The sequence below is a fragment of the Nycticebus coucang genome, chromosome 12 (assembly GCF_027406575.1).
Source record: "Nycticebus coucang isolate mNycCou1 chromosome 12, mNycCou1.pri, whole genome shotgun sequence".
NCBI classification, from domain to species: Eukaryota; Metazoa; Chordata; class Mammalia; order Primates; family Lorisidae; genus Nycticebus; species Nycticebus coucang.
The window spans coordinates 101313470-101327806 of NC_069791.1; the positions used below are offsets into that span (position 1 = coordinate 101313470).

At 44.6% G+C, this 14337-nt stretch overlaps 1 protein-coding gene across 2 annotated transcripts in view; it reads left to right on the forward strand.

The window, feature by feature from the left end:
- The window catches only part of DNAJA3 (DnaJ heat shock protein family (Hsp40) member A3), a 45074-nt gene that overhangs the window by 23491 nt on the left and 7246 nt on the right, over nucleotides 1-14337 (forward strand). For both annotated transcript variants that reach the window (XM_053556119.1, XM_053556121.1), the window contains exons 6-9: nucleotides 7666-7813; nucleotides 9529-9593; nucleotides 11896-12024; nucleotides 13550-13665. In XM_053556119.1, coding sequence (XP_053412094.1) covers nucleotides 7666-7813; nucleotides 9529-9593; nucleotides 11896-12024; nucleotides 13550-13665 — 458 coding nt within the window. The remainder of the gene's footprint in view (nucleotides 1-7665; nucleotides 7814-9528; nucleotides 9594-11895; nucleotides 12025-13549; nucleotides 13666-14337) is intronic.

Here is a 14337-nt window from a genome sequence, read left to right on the forward strand (position 1 = left end):
TGTTAGATTCAGACTCCTGGGTTCAAGCAATCCTCCCACCCGAGCCCCCAAAGTGCTAGGATTGCACCATGCCTGACCCTGTTCTCCTCTTAAAAGACCTTTGTCTTTGGATTTAAGGCTCAGCCTAAACCAAGATGATCTGTATGTATTTAAATTGTATTCAGTTCATTTTTGTTTGTTTGTTTGTTTTTAGATAGAGTCTCACTGTGTTGCTCTTGATAGAGTGCAGTGCTGTCACAGCTCACAGCAATCTCTGAACTCTTGGGGTTAAGCGACTCTTGCCTCAGCCTACCAAGCAGCCGGGACTGCAAGTGCCCGCCACAACGCCCAGCCATTTTTTGTTGCAGTTGTCATTTTGTTTAGCTGGCCTAGGCCAGGTTCGAACCCACCACTGTTGGTGTATGCGGCCAGCGCTGTAACCACTATGCTAAGGGCACCAAGCCTGTTTTCAGTAGTTTTTATGTCTTTTATTTTTTCCTGGCCCAGGGTCAAGTCTGGGATCATTGTAGCGTTTGGCTGTCAAGTCTTCAGTTTCCTTTGAATTGGAACTGTACCCTCGTCTTTTTTTCTTTATGACTCTGACATTTTTGAAAATTACAGATTTGGGATGGTGCCTATGGCTCAGTGAGTAGGGCACTGGCCCCATATACTGAGGGTGGCAGGTTTGAATCCAGTCCTGGCCAAACTGCAACAAAAAATAGCCAGGTGTTGTGGCCAGTACCTATAGTCCCAGTTACTCGGGAGGCTGAGGCAAGAGAATCACCTAAGCCCAACAGCTGGAGGTTGCTGTGAGCTGTGACGTCACAGCACTCTACCGAGGGTGACAGAATAAGACTCTGTCTCTAAAAAAAAAAAAGAATAAAGAGAATTATAGATTTGTTATTTTATAGAATGGCCCTCAATTTTTGGTTCATGATAAGATTTAAGATTACACATTTTTGGCAGAAACACCACAAAAGTGATGTTATGTCCTTCTAACATAATTTACCAGGAGTCACAGGATGTCAGATTTTCTCATTATTGGTGGGTTGTGTTATGATGATGATATTATTTGATGATTATTTTATTGTTGTTTTTTTTTTTTGTAGAGACAGAGTTTCACTTTATTGCCCTCGGTAGAGTGCCGTGGCCTCACACAGCTCACAGCAACCTCCAACTCCTGGGCTTAAGCGATTCTCCTGCCTCAGCCTCCCGAGTAGCTGGGACTACAGGCGCTCGCCACAACGCCCAGCTATTTTTTGATTGCAGTTTAGCCGGGGCTGGGTTTGAACCCGCCACCCTCGGTATATGGGGCCGGCGCCCTACTCACTGAGCCACAGGCGCCGCCCTGATGATTATTTTGTTAAGCAAGCATCCACCAGGTTCTTTTACTATGAAGTTACTATTTTTCTCTTTGTATTTAATAAGTTGTAGTGAGCTGCCTTGAGTCTTTGTACAGACCCTGTTTCTTTTTTTTAGGGACAGAGTCTCACTTTGTTGCCTTCGATAGAGTGCTGTGGGGTCACAGCTCACAGCAACCTCCAGCTAGTGGGCTTAGGCGATTCTCTTGCCTCAGCCTCCTGAGTAGCTGGGACCATAGGCACCTGCCACAACGCCCAGCTATTTTTTGATTGCAGTTTAGCCGGGGCTGGGTTTGAACCCGCCACCCTCTGTATATGGGGCCGGCGCCCTACTCACTGAGCCACAGGCGCCGCCCTGATGATTATTTTGTTAAGCAAGCATCCACCAGGTTCTTTTACTATGAAGTTACTATTTTTCTCTTTGTATTTAATAAGTTGTAGTGAGCTGCCTTGAGTTTTTGTACAGACCCTGTTTCTTTTTTTTAGGGACAGAGTCTCACTTTGTTGCCTTCAATAGAGTGCTGTGGGGTCACAGCTCACAGCAACCTCCAGCTAGTGGGCTTAGGTGATTCTCTTGCCTCAGCCTCCTGAGTAGCTGGGACCATAGGCACCTGCCACAACACCCAGCTATTTTTTGTTGCAGTTTGGCAGGAGCCGGGTTTGAACCCACCACCCTTGGTACATGGGGCCAGCGCCCCACTCACTGAGCCACAGACACTGCCCCAGACCCTATTTCTCATTGAACTTTTTACTCACTAGTTTTAGTGTCCATTAATCATCTCACTTAAATCACTTATTACCATGATGGTTGTAAATTGATGATTTTCTAATTCCAATATTAGGATGTGTATTAGTTGGCATTTTACTGAAAAGAAGAGCTTTATCTTCTCCAGCCATTTATTTACATCTGTATGAACTCACAGATTCTTATTCATTGGGTTATAATCAGTATCCTTATTTACTTTGATGCTCAAATTGTCCTTAATTTGGTATGCGTTGTCTATATTCTTCTGACAAGTTCCTGTCCTACTTTCAGTACTTACATACTTTCTATTTCAACAAGGCATTCTAGGTTTAGTTTGTACTTTGCCACAGTCCTAGAATCACCCATTTACCAAGGAGCTCTGGTTCCTGTCAGTGTCCAGTGAGATTTAGAAACCAAGATCTGTGCACTGGGTGTGTTATTGCTCCTGCAGTGTCATTGCTTCGGAGTTCTCTCAGCAGACTGAATCAAAGAAAAAACTATGTGTGTACACATACAGATATACAGACATCGTTTATCTTTGCATATCTATTCATAACAGATGCTCTAGAACTTATGATGTGGTTAAGTCTTGATAAACCCCCTCATGATAAATAAAAAATACCATAAGTCAAAAATGTATTTAATGCTGGCAACACAGAAAATGGTCCCTGACTTAAGATGGTTTGACTTATCATTTTTTTGATTTTACAGTGGTACAAAGAGATATGAGTTCAATAGAAAGTATAACCCTATTCTAAGTTGTAAGGAACTCTTCAACTCATGATGAGATTAGACCCTGATCAACCCATTGTGAAGCTGAAAAATTGTGAGTTGAACCACCCTGAAACCATGTGTATATATAACATATATCCCATATGCACATACATACATATCTGTCCCTGTATCACAAACTATTGAGTCTAAGCTGGTAGTTCTGCTTCCATTCCAGTACCAAGGTTCCTTATAGTCTTCTGCCTGTCCATATTTACAACTTTATTTCTAACAAAGAGGAATCTGGCTCTGATTTTCCATAATACAGAGGGTGCAAAAAAAAGATTATACATATTTTAAGAAAGGAAAAAAACTGTGTATATATATTTTTTTTGTGTGACACAGTTTCACTTTGTCGCCCTCACGACATGGCATGACAGCTCACAGCAACCTCCAGCTCTTGGGCTTAGGCGATTCTTGCCTCAGTCTCTTGAGTAGCTGGGACTACAGGTGCCCACCACAACGCCCGGCTATATTTTTGTTGTGGTTTGGCTGGGGCCGGGTTCAAACCTGCCACCTTTGGTATATGGGGCTGGCACCCTACTCACTGAGCCATAGGCGCCACCCAGGAAAAAACCTCTTTAAAATTATAATACTCAGCCAGATGTGGCTCACACCTATTATCCTAGCACTTTGGGAGGCCAGGGTTGGAAGATACCTTGAGCTCAAGAGTTTGAGATCAGCCTGAGCAACAGTGTGACATCCTGTCCCTACTAAAAATAGAAAAATTAGTGGGAGATTGGGGTGAGCACCTGTAGTCCCAGCTACTTTGGAGACTGAAACAGGAGGATCACTTGAGCCCAGGAGTCTGAGGTTGCTGTGAGATAGGCTGATGCCATGGCACTCTAACCTGGGGCAACAAAATGAGACTAATACTCAATATATACCAGTAACAAAAGATGAATACAAGTTACATTTGAACACTTCTTGTAATTGCAGAAGTCAAACATTACTTGAACATTACAATTTTTTTTTTTTTGAGACAGTGTCAAACTGTGTCGCCCTTGATAGAGTGCCATTGTGTCACAGCTCACAGCAACCTCCAACTCTTGGGCTTAAGTGATTCTCTTGCCTCAGCCTCCTGAGTAGCTAGGACTACAGGCGCCTGCCAAAACACCCAGATATTTTTTGTTACAGTTGTCATTGTTGTTTAGCTGGCCCAGGCTGGGCTTGAACCTGCCACCCACTTTCAGTGTATGTGGCTGGCACTGTAACCACTGTGCTACGGGCACCAAGCCAGAAAAACCTGTATTAAAATTGTAATGTTCAAGGGCTGGGTGTGGTTCCTCACACCTAATCTCAGCACTCTGGGCACTCAGGTGGATTGCCTGAGCACACAGGTTTAAGACCAGCCTGAGCCAGAGTGAGACCCCTTGTCTCCAAAAAAAAACAGATTTTTCCTTTCTTAAAATGTACATACATTTTTTTGACAACCTCTTTACTTATTTGCTCAGTCTAAAATAGTTTTAATCTGTTAATTCATACCATGTGAAAAGCTAATTTATTGGCATTGAGTATTTAGAGTTATTTTTCTTTTTTTGAGACGGAGTCTCATTATGTTGCCCTTAATTGACATCACAGCTCACAACAACCTCAAACTCATGGGCTTAAGCAATTCTCTTGCCTCAGCCTCCCAAATAGCTGAGACTACAGGCACCCGCCACAATGCCTGGCTATTTTTGTTGTTGTTGTTGTTGTGGTTATCAACGTTGTTTAGCAGGCCTGGGCCCAGTTCGAACCTGCCACCCCCGTGTATGTGGCCGGTGCCCTAACCACTGAGCTATGGGGTGCCAAGCCTTTTTTTGTTTTTTGTTTTTTTTTGAAACAGAGCCTCAAGCTGTTGCCCTGGGTAGAGTCCCATGGCGTCATAGCTCACAGCAACCTCCAACTCTTGGGCTCAAGCGATCCTCTTGCCTCAGTTTTTCTATTTTTAGTAGAGACTGGTGTCACTTTTTCCTCAGGCTGGTCTCGAACCTGTGAGCTCAAGCTATCTACCCACCTCAGCCTCCCATAGTGCTACAATTATAGGCGTGAGCCACTGCGCCCAGCCTAGAGTTCTTTTAATCTTTGGATTGAGAGTAGTCATAATACTGTGCTCAAGTTACTTGATTTATTTTCTTTTCCCCTTCATTGTAATTGGTGATTATTTATTTGAAATGTAGTTAGGGTTTTTTGTTTGTTTTTTAGTGTGTGTTTCTTTTTCCTCCCCTCCACCCCACCCAAAGAGATGAGGTTTTGCTCTGTTGTCTAGACTGGAGTGCAGTGGCAACATCATAGCCCACTGCACTGTTGAATTTCTGAATTCTTGGGGCTCAAGTGATCCTTGTGCCTCAGCCTCTGTGTGCACCAACATGCCTGGCTAATGTTTTAATTTTTGGTAGAGATAGGGTCTCTCTATGTTGCCCAGATTGATTAGGGTTTTTTTTTCCTTTATCATTTTTAAAAATTGTAGTAAAATATACATCACCTAAAATTTATCATCTTAACCATTTTCAAATGTACTATACAGAGGTATTAAGTAACATTTGTAACATGCAACCATTGGCACCACTACCATCTATATGCAGAGCTCTTTCATAAAACTGAAACTCTAAGCTATGATTTAATAAAAATAAATAAATAAACTGAAACTCTATGCCCATTAAGCAAATAACTGCCCCAGTCCCCTGGCAAACATCTTTCTACTTTCTATCTCTGTGATTTTGCCTACTATAAGTACTTCACGTTAGTGGCATCGACAGTACGTGTCTTTTTGTGACTAGCTTATTTCACTTAGCACAGTGTCCTCAAGTATATACATTGTGTGTCCGAATTTCTTTCCTTTTAAGGCTGAATAATACTCCCTTGTATGTATATGCCTTATTTTGCCTATCTGTTCACTGCCAAAGGACACTTGGATTATTAAATGTTTTGGATATTGTAAGTATTACTGCTAGAAACGTGGGTGTATATGTATCTCTTTGAGACCTTGCTTTCAATTCCTTTTGGTATACCCAGAGTTAAACTGATGGATCATGCAGCAATTCTATTTTTAATTCTAGTCTATTTTCCACTGTGACTGTACCATTTTATATCCCACCAATAGTGCACAAGGTTTATAGTTTCTTTATATCCTCACCAACACCAGTTCTTTTTTTCTCTCCTGTATTTGAGGTAGTTGTTATTACACTTCCCTTCTCAAGCATTTCCAGTGGCTCCCTGTGGTCTGTGTAATTTGATACAAATGCCTCAGCAAAATCCATATTAGTTGTCTATTGCTACATAACATGTTACTACAGACTCAGTGGCTTGACACCACAAGCATTTGTGACCTTACATTTTCTAGCCCAGGGTTAGGAGTCCAAGCACAGCTTAGCTGGTCCTCTATGCAAACTATCACCAACACTTGCTTTCTGTTGTTTTTTTTTAATAGTAGCCATCCTACATCCTACTATTAAATGGATGTGAAGTGATACTGTGGTTTTGAATTGGATTTCACTGATGGCTAATGATGTTGAACATCTTTGCCAAGATTTGAGAGCCATTTTTTTGCTGCTTCAACTTCAGTCTTTTGCCTTTCTTTCTACTGGGTAATTGGTCTTTTTCTTATTCATTTGTAGAAGCTCTTTATAAATTCAGGAAATTAATCCTTTGTCAGTGCTTTGAGTTGTATTTTCTCTAGTTTGTCATTTGTCTTTTGACTTTGAATGTAATTTCGCCCATATACAACCTAGTTGAAAATCATTCGTGGAATTTTCCTTGCTTTTCCTTTATTGTATTTGATGGAGAGAAAAAGTGAGGGATTAGATGGGATGAGGGAGAAGATGTTCCTAGGGGAGCATGGGAAGGAAGATGTGGGTGAGCTCTGCACTGTTAGCCTGAGTGCAGCCCCTGTGTGTATAATGTACAATTAGTCTCTACCCTGTCTTCTTGTTCACGTCTGGTTTTGGCTGAGTAGCCCACTGTGTGGCTTCCCTCAGACCCTTTGAACCACAGCTGTGTTTGCTGTCCTTAACCACTTACTCTGAAGGGAGAGTTAGGAAGAGACAGGCCAGGCTACCAGTCTCTGTGAGAGCTGTGTGTGTCCAGGGTGCTGGGATGGGTAAGGGGAGCAGGTTACAGAACTCAGCCCATCCCTCTCTTCCCACGTGGCCCTGCGGAGTCAGAGGCCTGTGTTCCTTCTCCCCTAGAGTTCTAGGCTCAGCAACTGGAGCATGGCAGCTGGGAGTTGGGGGTACATCCAGTTATCTCTTTCTTCTTTAATTTTCCAACCATTGCTTTTGTAATTCTAAAGAAAATAATTCTTTTGAAATGTGTTGCTCAGCTCTCAGGGTTTTCAGGAACTTCCATAGAGGGGCAGTGTCTCCTTTTTCAGTCTCATATAATCAACTTGGTGATCTACAGTTCAGAATTTGGTGTGTTCTAGAAAATCAGATTAACAGTTTGATTCCCTGCACCTGTTTTCCTACACAGTATGTTCTAGTGCATATGCATGTAAGACAAAAGCCTTTAATGAAATGTTTTTATTTTTTTGAGATAGAGTCTCGCTTTGTCTCCCTTGGTAGAGTGCTGTGATGTCACAGCTCACAGCAACTTTAGAGTCTTGGGCTCAAGCGATGCTCTTGCCTCATCCTCCCAAGTAGCTGGGACTACAGGTGCCCACCACAACACCTGGCTATTTTTAGAGATGAGGTCTTGCTCTGGCTGGTCTCGAACCTGTGAGCCACTCTGCCTGGCCTAAAATGTTTTTCTTGTGCACATTCTGGTCCCTGAATCATGGCCATCAATTTACCTGTATACTTATAGGGACCAATTTCTCCATTTCATCAGGAAACCATCAATACGGGCCCTTTTGTGATGCGTTCCACATGTCGGAGATGTGGTGGCCGTGGCTCCATCATTACGTCTCCCTGTGTGATCTGCAGGGGAGCAGGACAAGCCAAGCAGAAGAAGCGAGTGGTGATCCCCGTGCCTGCAGGTGAGCTCTTGGGTTCTCTTTGTACAGGGGCTTGGATAGGGCTGAGGTTTTGTGCTCCGTGTGACTTGGCTATTGGTAGAAGCTGTGGTTGAGACCTTGGAGCCCCAGGCTGGAGGAAGACCATCTTTAGTCGATGATCCAGCAATTTCCCCATTTGCCACCCCATCTATACCTAGAATGTCCCTGCCATGTTTCTCTTTTTGTCAGTTATCCTTAAAATCTGCATTTTGCATGTCAAATTAGAAGAAACCTGATGTGCACACTCTGTTGTCTGGTGAAAGAGCAGCTCCTGACCCCCAGTTTCCTTTCCTCTCTCCCCTCCATTCTTTGGTCGATGGTCCAGCAATGTCCCCTTTTGCCACCCCATCTATACCCCCTCTCCTGCTGGATCTCCCCTTTCCCTGAACTCCACATGTGCTGTTCCTATGTCTGAAATTTTATACTCCAGCTCCTTCCAGTAGTTAAGGTTAAATAACACTGTTCTTAGAGATGCCAGGGAAAGTTCCCTCCTCCCTGTTCTTTTTGTTTTGTTTTTGGAGATAAGGTCTTGCTCTGTTGCCTAGGCTAGAATGCAGTGGCATAATCATAGCTCACTTTAACTTCAAACTGGGCTCAAGCAGTTCTCCTGCTTTAGCCTCCCAAGTGGCTGGAACTATAGGCATCTGCCACCATGCCTGGATAATTTTTCTATCTGTCGTAGAGATGGGATCTTGCTGTATTGCCCAGGCTGGTCTTGAACTGCTGGCCTTAAGCAGTCTTCCTGCTTTGGCCGCCCAAAGTGCTGAGATTACAGGCATGAGCCACTGTACTCAGCCTTTCTCCCTGCTCTTAGATGTACTTTCTCTGAATTTGTGATCTTTTCCTTCTAAAAACATTCTGTTTGTAATTATACATTTATAAGTGTTATCATTTGATTAATACCATCTCTCCTTCTAGACTATAAATTCCCTGAGACCAGTGATGAGGTAGGTGTTGAGTGAACCTGAATGAGTGTCTCCAAGGTGCTCTTGTTATTCATAAGAAAGAGTGGCCTGGACACGGTTGTTCACACTGTAATCCCAGCACTTAGGAGGCCGAGGCAGGTAGATTGCCTAAGCTCATGGGTTTGAGACCAAACTGAGCCAAAGCGAGGCCCCGTCTCTAAAAATAGCCTGGTGTTGTGGCGGGCAACTGTAGTCCCAGCTATAGGTGGCTCAGGCAAGAGGATTGCTCAAACCCAAGAGTTTGAGGTTTCTGTGAGCTTTGATGCCATGGCACTCTACCCAGGGTGACACAGTGAGACTCTGTCTCCAAAAAAAAAAAAAAAAAAAGATAAAATATAAATAAAGTGGCTTGGTGCCCGTAGCCCAGCGGTAAGGGTGCCGGCCACATGCACTGGGACTGGTGAGTTCAAACCCGGCCCAGGCCTGCCAAACATCAACAACAAAAAAATAGCCAGGTGTTGTGGGTTGTGGCAGGTGCCTATAGTCCCAGCTACTTAGGAGGCTGAGGCAAGAGAATCACTTAAGCCCAAGAGGTTGAGGTTGCTGTGAGCTGTGACTTTACAGCACTTTACTGAGAGTGACAAAGTAAGACTCTGTCTCAAGAAAGAAAGAAAGGAGGGAAGGAAGAAAGAGGAATAAGCAAGGAAACCACGGGTTATACATGGATTTCAGATAGAAAATGCTATGAGAGGTACTGTAATCATTGTTCTTTTTTGAACTTTCTTGTTCTAGGAGTCGAGGATGGCCAGACTGTGAGAATGCCTATAGGAAAAAGAGAAATTTTCATCACATTCAGGGTAGGTGCTCTGTCCGTACAGCTTCTCTTGGGCCCTTGTGCTGTTGGAGTGGGTGCAGGAGAGACTGTTCTGTTTTATTGTTGTTGTTGTTGTTTTTTCAGGCAGATTCTGTCACCCTGGGTAGAGTGCTGTGGCATCATAGCTCACAGCAACCTCAAACTCCGGGCTCAAGAATTCTTCCTTTTTTTTTTGGCCAGGGCTGAGTTTGAACCCGCCACCTCCAGCATATGGGGTTGGCGCCTTACTCCTTTGACCCACAGGTGCCGCCCTCAAGAGTTCTTCTTATCTCAGCCTCCCGAGTAGCTGGGACTTCAGTTACCTATCACAATGTGCAGCTAGTTTTTCTATTTTTAATGGAGACAGTGTCTCACTTTTGCTTAGATTGGTCTTGAACTCCTGAGCTCAAGCAGTCCACCTGCCTCAGCTTCCAGTGCTACTAGGATACAGATGTGAGTCACCATGCCCAGGCAGAGCCTCTTCTTGAAGTGAGGTTAGAGCTTGAGGGGAGAGTGTCTTGCCATTCATGTTTCTGAGGGGACAGTGGCCTAGATGTGATTGGTAGGTATCTGCTTCCGTAAAGGCATGGAACAAATAAAACTTCTTCAAGGTGTTTACAGGTTAGAAATACAGGATACATGGGCGGTGCCTGTGGCTCAGTGAGCAGGGCGCCGGCCCCATATGCCGAGGGTGGCGGGTTCAAACCCAGCCCCGGCCAAACTGCAACAAAAAAATAGCCGGGCGTTGTGGCGGGCGCCTGTAGTCCCAGCTACTAGGGAGGCTGAGGCAGGAGAATCGCCTAAGCCCAGGAGTTGGAGGTTTCTGTGAGCTGTGTGACGCCATGGCACTCTACTGAGGGCAATAAAGTGAAACTCTGTCTCTACAAAAAAAAAAAAAAAGAAATACAGGACACATAAAAATATAGAAAATATCTCCTTGTGTTTTCATTTATGTATCAAATTGTTGACAGAGGCAGTAAATGCTAAGGGTACTATTTTGCATACTGTACACAGAGGGCAGACCTTGCTTTAAATAGTGGAGGCATCAGAGAAGATAGAGCCTTTTACTGGCAGTTCTACCTACGTAGATACAGCTTGGACTAGGGTGTGCAAGATACTGACAATGTCTTATTGTGCTTGAGCAAGAGAAAGGCCAGTGAATGGCTGTGGACAGTGTACTGCAGGGTAGTGGGGAGAGAAGAGCCAGAGACACCATGCTGGCACATAGTATTGGTTACAAATCACAGGGGAGGAAGGCAGGTTATAGGAGGCACCCGGGCACAGGACACCACCTGCCTAAAGCTGCAGCATGTCAGATACTGTGGTGTATTATTCAGGGACATAGAAATACACAGAGAAGGTGAAGAGATGCTTTCAGGGATGATAAATACTAAATTCAGGCGGCATTTAACTGAGGAGTGCAGGGAGGCTTCAGCTGCGCTGGCAGTGTTTTATTACCCAGGCTGGCTGCAGGTATGCCCTGCTGGTTATATTATTTACTTTGCCTTTTGTATATGTCAGATATTCCATAATTTAAAACAAAAACAATAGCAGTTTTAAGGGCGAATGTTCTAGGCTAAGAAAGATAAGGCACAAAGCTGGGGGCCAGTCTATAAGGAAAGTTTAGTAGAAAATTCAGCTGTTGTTCCCATCTAGTAATAGAGAAAAGAAAGAGAGAGAGGGAAGAAGAAATAATTGATGGTAGGGCAGTGCCTATGGCTCAAGGAGTAGGCACTGGCCCCATTTACCGGGGGTTGTGGGTTCAAGCCTGGCCCGGCCCAAACTGCAAAAAAAAAAAGAAAGAAAGAATTGAGGGTAAACTGTCTTTGAGACAAGAGATAGTATTTATAAAATCAGATTAATTCCCATGCTGCCACTATGTCTTCAGGTAGCTTATAGCAAATGACTATCTAGAAGATGAACTATTTCTACCTTTGTAGATGATTAGTATGTTTTCCTTCGTACTTTTCAATACAGTAAGATTTAGGAAAAATTCAAAAAGCCATTTTACATTTTTATTTCCCTTCACAATTGAACAGCTTGATCTCAGACTGAGATCAGACTGAAATTCAGTCCCTCTTCTATTGCAGTACACAAATGTACAGGACACAACACTGTCAGAGCCTTAGGGAGGTGTTTTGCTTTGGTAGAAATACAGTTCTTTCACTCAGTACTATGTTATGCACGTAGAGGGATGTGAAATTTATCAGGCCCCAAGCTCGGGTGTGGCAAGTCTTGTAGCTGATGTTTAGTTTCAAGCAAGCCTTCTAGAATGGGTCACATTCATCTCTCTTGTTCGGCCTTAGGTACAGAAAAGCCCTGTGTTCCGGAGGGACGGTGCAGACATCCACTCTGACCTCTTTATTTCTATAGCTCAGGCTATTCTTGGGGGCACAGCCAGAGCCCAGGGCCTGTACGAGACAATCAATGTGACGGTAAGACAGTGAGAGGTGGTCTTTGCCATCCTTGCACTTTGTTGCTTTCTCTGAGATGGATAATGGCTGACAAGTGGCCTGGAACCCGTGAGGAAAGAGTGGGGGGATTGTGAGGAATCTTAAGCTACATGTATTCCTTGGGTGCGGATCACAAGGCACAGGCCTTGGCTGTATAATCGCCACGAGAAGCAGCTCCTGGTTGGCATCTGCTCCTCTGCTGGGTAGTAGGCCCTGGGAACTGAGCCACACCTTGGTGCAGAGATGAATTGCCTACTGTGTGCTCTCTGCACCTGTTTCCACCCAGAGTCTGGCTATGAGAACAGAGGCCTCTGGTACCGAGTTATGTCCCCCGGCCACCTCTGGTTTTGGTTGTAGCCACCATGTACAGCTTCCTGTGTACCTTCTGCACCTGACCTCCTACCTGCCCCTGGCCCTTTCTACCTGCATGTCACACCACTCTTTGCATTCACCTTAGGGCCTTTCCTGGCCTCAGTGTGTGTTGTGTAGGTGATGTTGGAGTGACCTCTATCAAGGAGGTGGGTGCTGTGGGTGAAGCTTTCTGCCTCTGTCCAAGGTTCATTCTCTGTGGCTCTCCAGGGTCCCATGGGATTAAGCCTGTGGAGGGCGAAGGAGGGACCTCAACTATGCACCCTGTGTATTGGCTTTTCCTGCTCCTGGGTCTCCTGCTTTACTCTTTTATTCCTGTTTTCTGGCCTCACCTCCCTAAAACTCCTGTCCCCTTGCCCTAGTAATAGGCTCTGCTCTGGGCAGACTCTAGCTTAGCTTATTTCCATGTAGTCATTAGTAGGTTTGGTCCAGAAATGAGTAGATTTTTTTTTTTTATTCTAGATATTGTCTTCGTGTACTGAAACTGTTTTCTTTCTTCTTTTTTATTTTTTGCAGTTTTTGGCTGGGGCTAGCTTTGAACCCGCCACCTCCGGTATGTGGGGCCAGCGCCCTACTCCCTTGAGCCACAGGTGCCACCCAACTGTTTTCTTTTTTTTTTTTGAGACAGAGTCTTAGGCTGTCGCCCTGAGTAGAGTGCCGTGGTGTCACAGCTCATAGCAACCTCAAACTCTTGGACTCAAGTGATTCTCTTGTCTCAACATCCCAAGTGGCTGGGACTACAGGCGCCCACCACCCAGCTTTTTTTTGGTTGTAGTTGTCATTGTTTGGCAGGCCGGGGTTGGATTCAAACCTGCCAGCTCCGGTGAATAGGCTGGCGCCCTAGCCGCTGAACCACAGGCGCTGAGCTTGAGCCACAGGTGCCAAGCCTGAGCCATAGGTGCTGAGCCAGTGAAACTGTTTTCATTCACACAACTGAGGACCAGGGGAAACCACAGATTTCCTTTCCTCTTTAAAAGAGATAGGGTCTTGTCTGATGCCCAGGCTAGAGTACAGCGGTATGATCACAGCTCACTGTAACCTTCAACTCCTGGGCTTAAGCTATCCTCTTGGTGAGGCTCCCAAGTTGCTGGGACTACAGGTACCACCATGCTCAGTGACAGATATTCTTTCTTCACAGATCCCCCCTGGGATTCAGACAGATCAGAGGATTCGGATAAGTGGGAAAGGCATCCCCCGGATTAATAGCTATGGCTATGGAGATCACTACATCCACATCAAAATAAGAGTTCCAAAGTAAGTGCCTAGTTAGGCTGTTGCCAGGTCTGCCAGAGGGCAGTTCACTCTCTTCCAAGTAGGAGCTGACTGAACCTCTCACCTGCCAGCCCTGTGCCAACCACCCCAGGCCCATGGTTCAGTGTCAAGCCAGCCTGACTGGGCTACATGCTTTGCCCTATAAGCCCTGGGCTTAGGCAGGTCCCTTCTCCCTTTGAGTCAACTGTGTTTTGCCCAAGTTTGCCATCTGTAAAGTAGACATAACAGAAAAAGTGACCTCACTCAAAAGTGAGTTGTTGGGAGAGTTACATGATTAAGACATAAGAAATGTTTAGCTATTGCCGTTACTATTGATTTTATCACTAATATTATACTGCTGTTGGGAGTGTGAGAGCATAAGTGACCAGGAGAAGGGTCTGGGCAGACTGCTATGGGTACCTGGGGTGGGATGAGCTCGGCTCCCTTGGGAGGCCAGATTCCAGCCCTGGTCCTTTTCACTGGATTAATTTCTTTTTTTGTTTGTTTTATTTTGTTTTGTTTTCACACCTCTGAACGATGTATCACATGTTTTATTTCTCTCAGTAATACATATGCAAGTAACATTGGATTAATTTCTTAGCTGTTTCATACACATGCTGTGCTAATTACATTTTCCTCCAATAAAGTGTACTCAGCACAGCTATAGTAACAGCT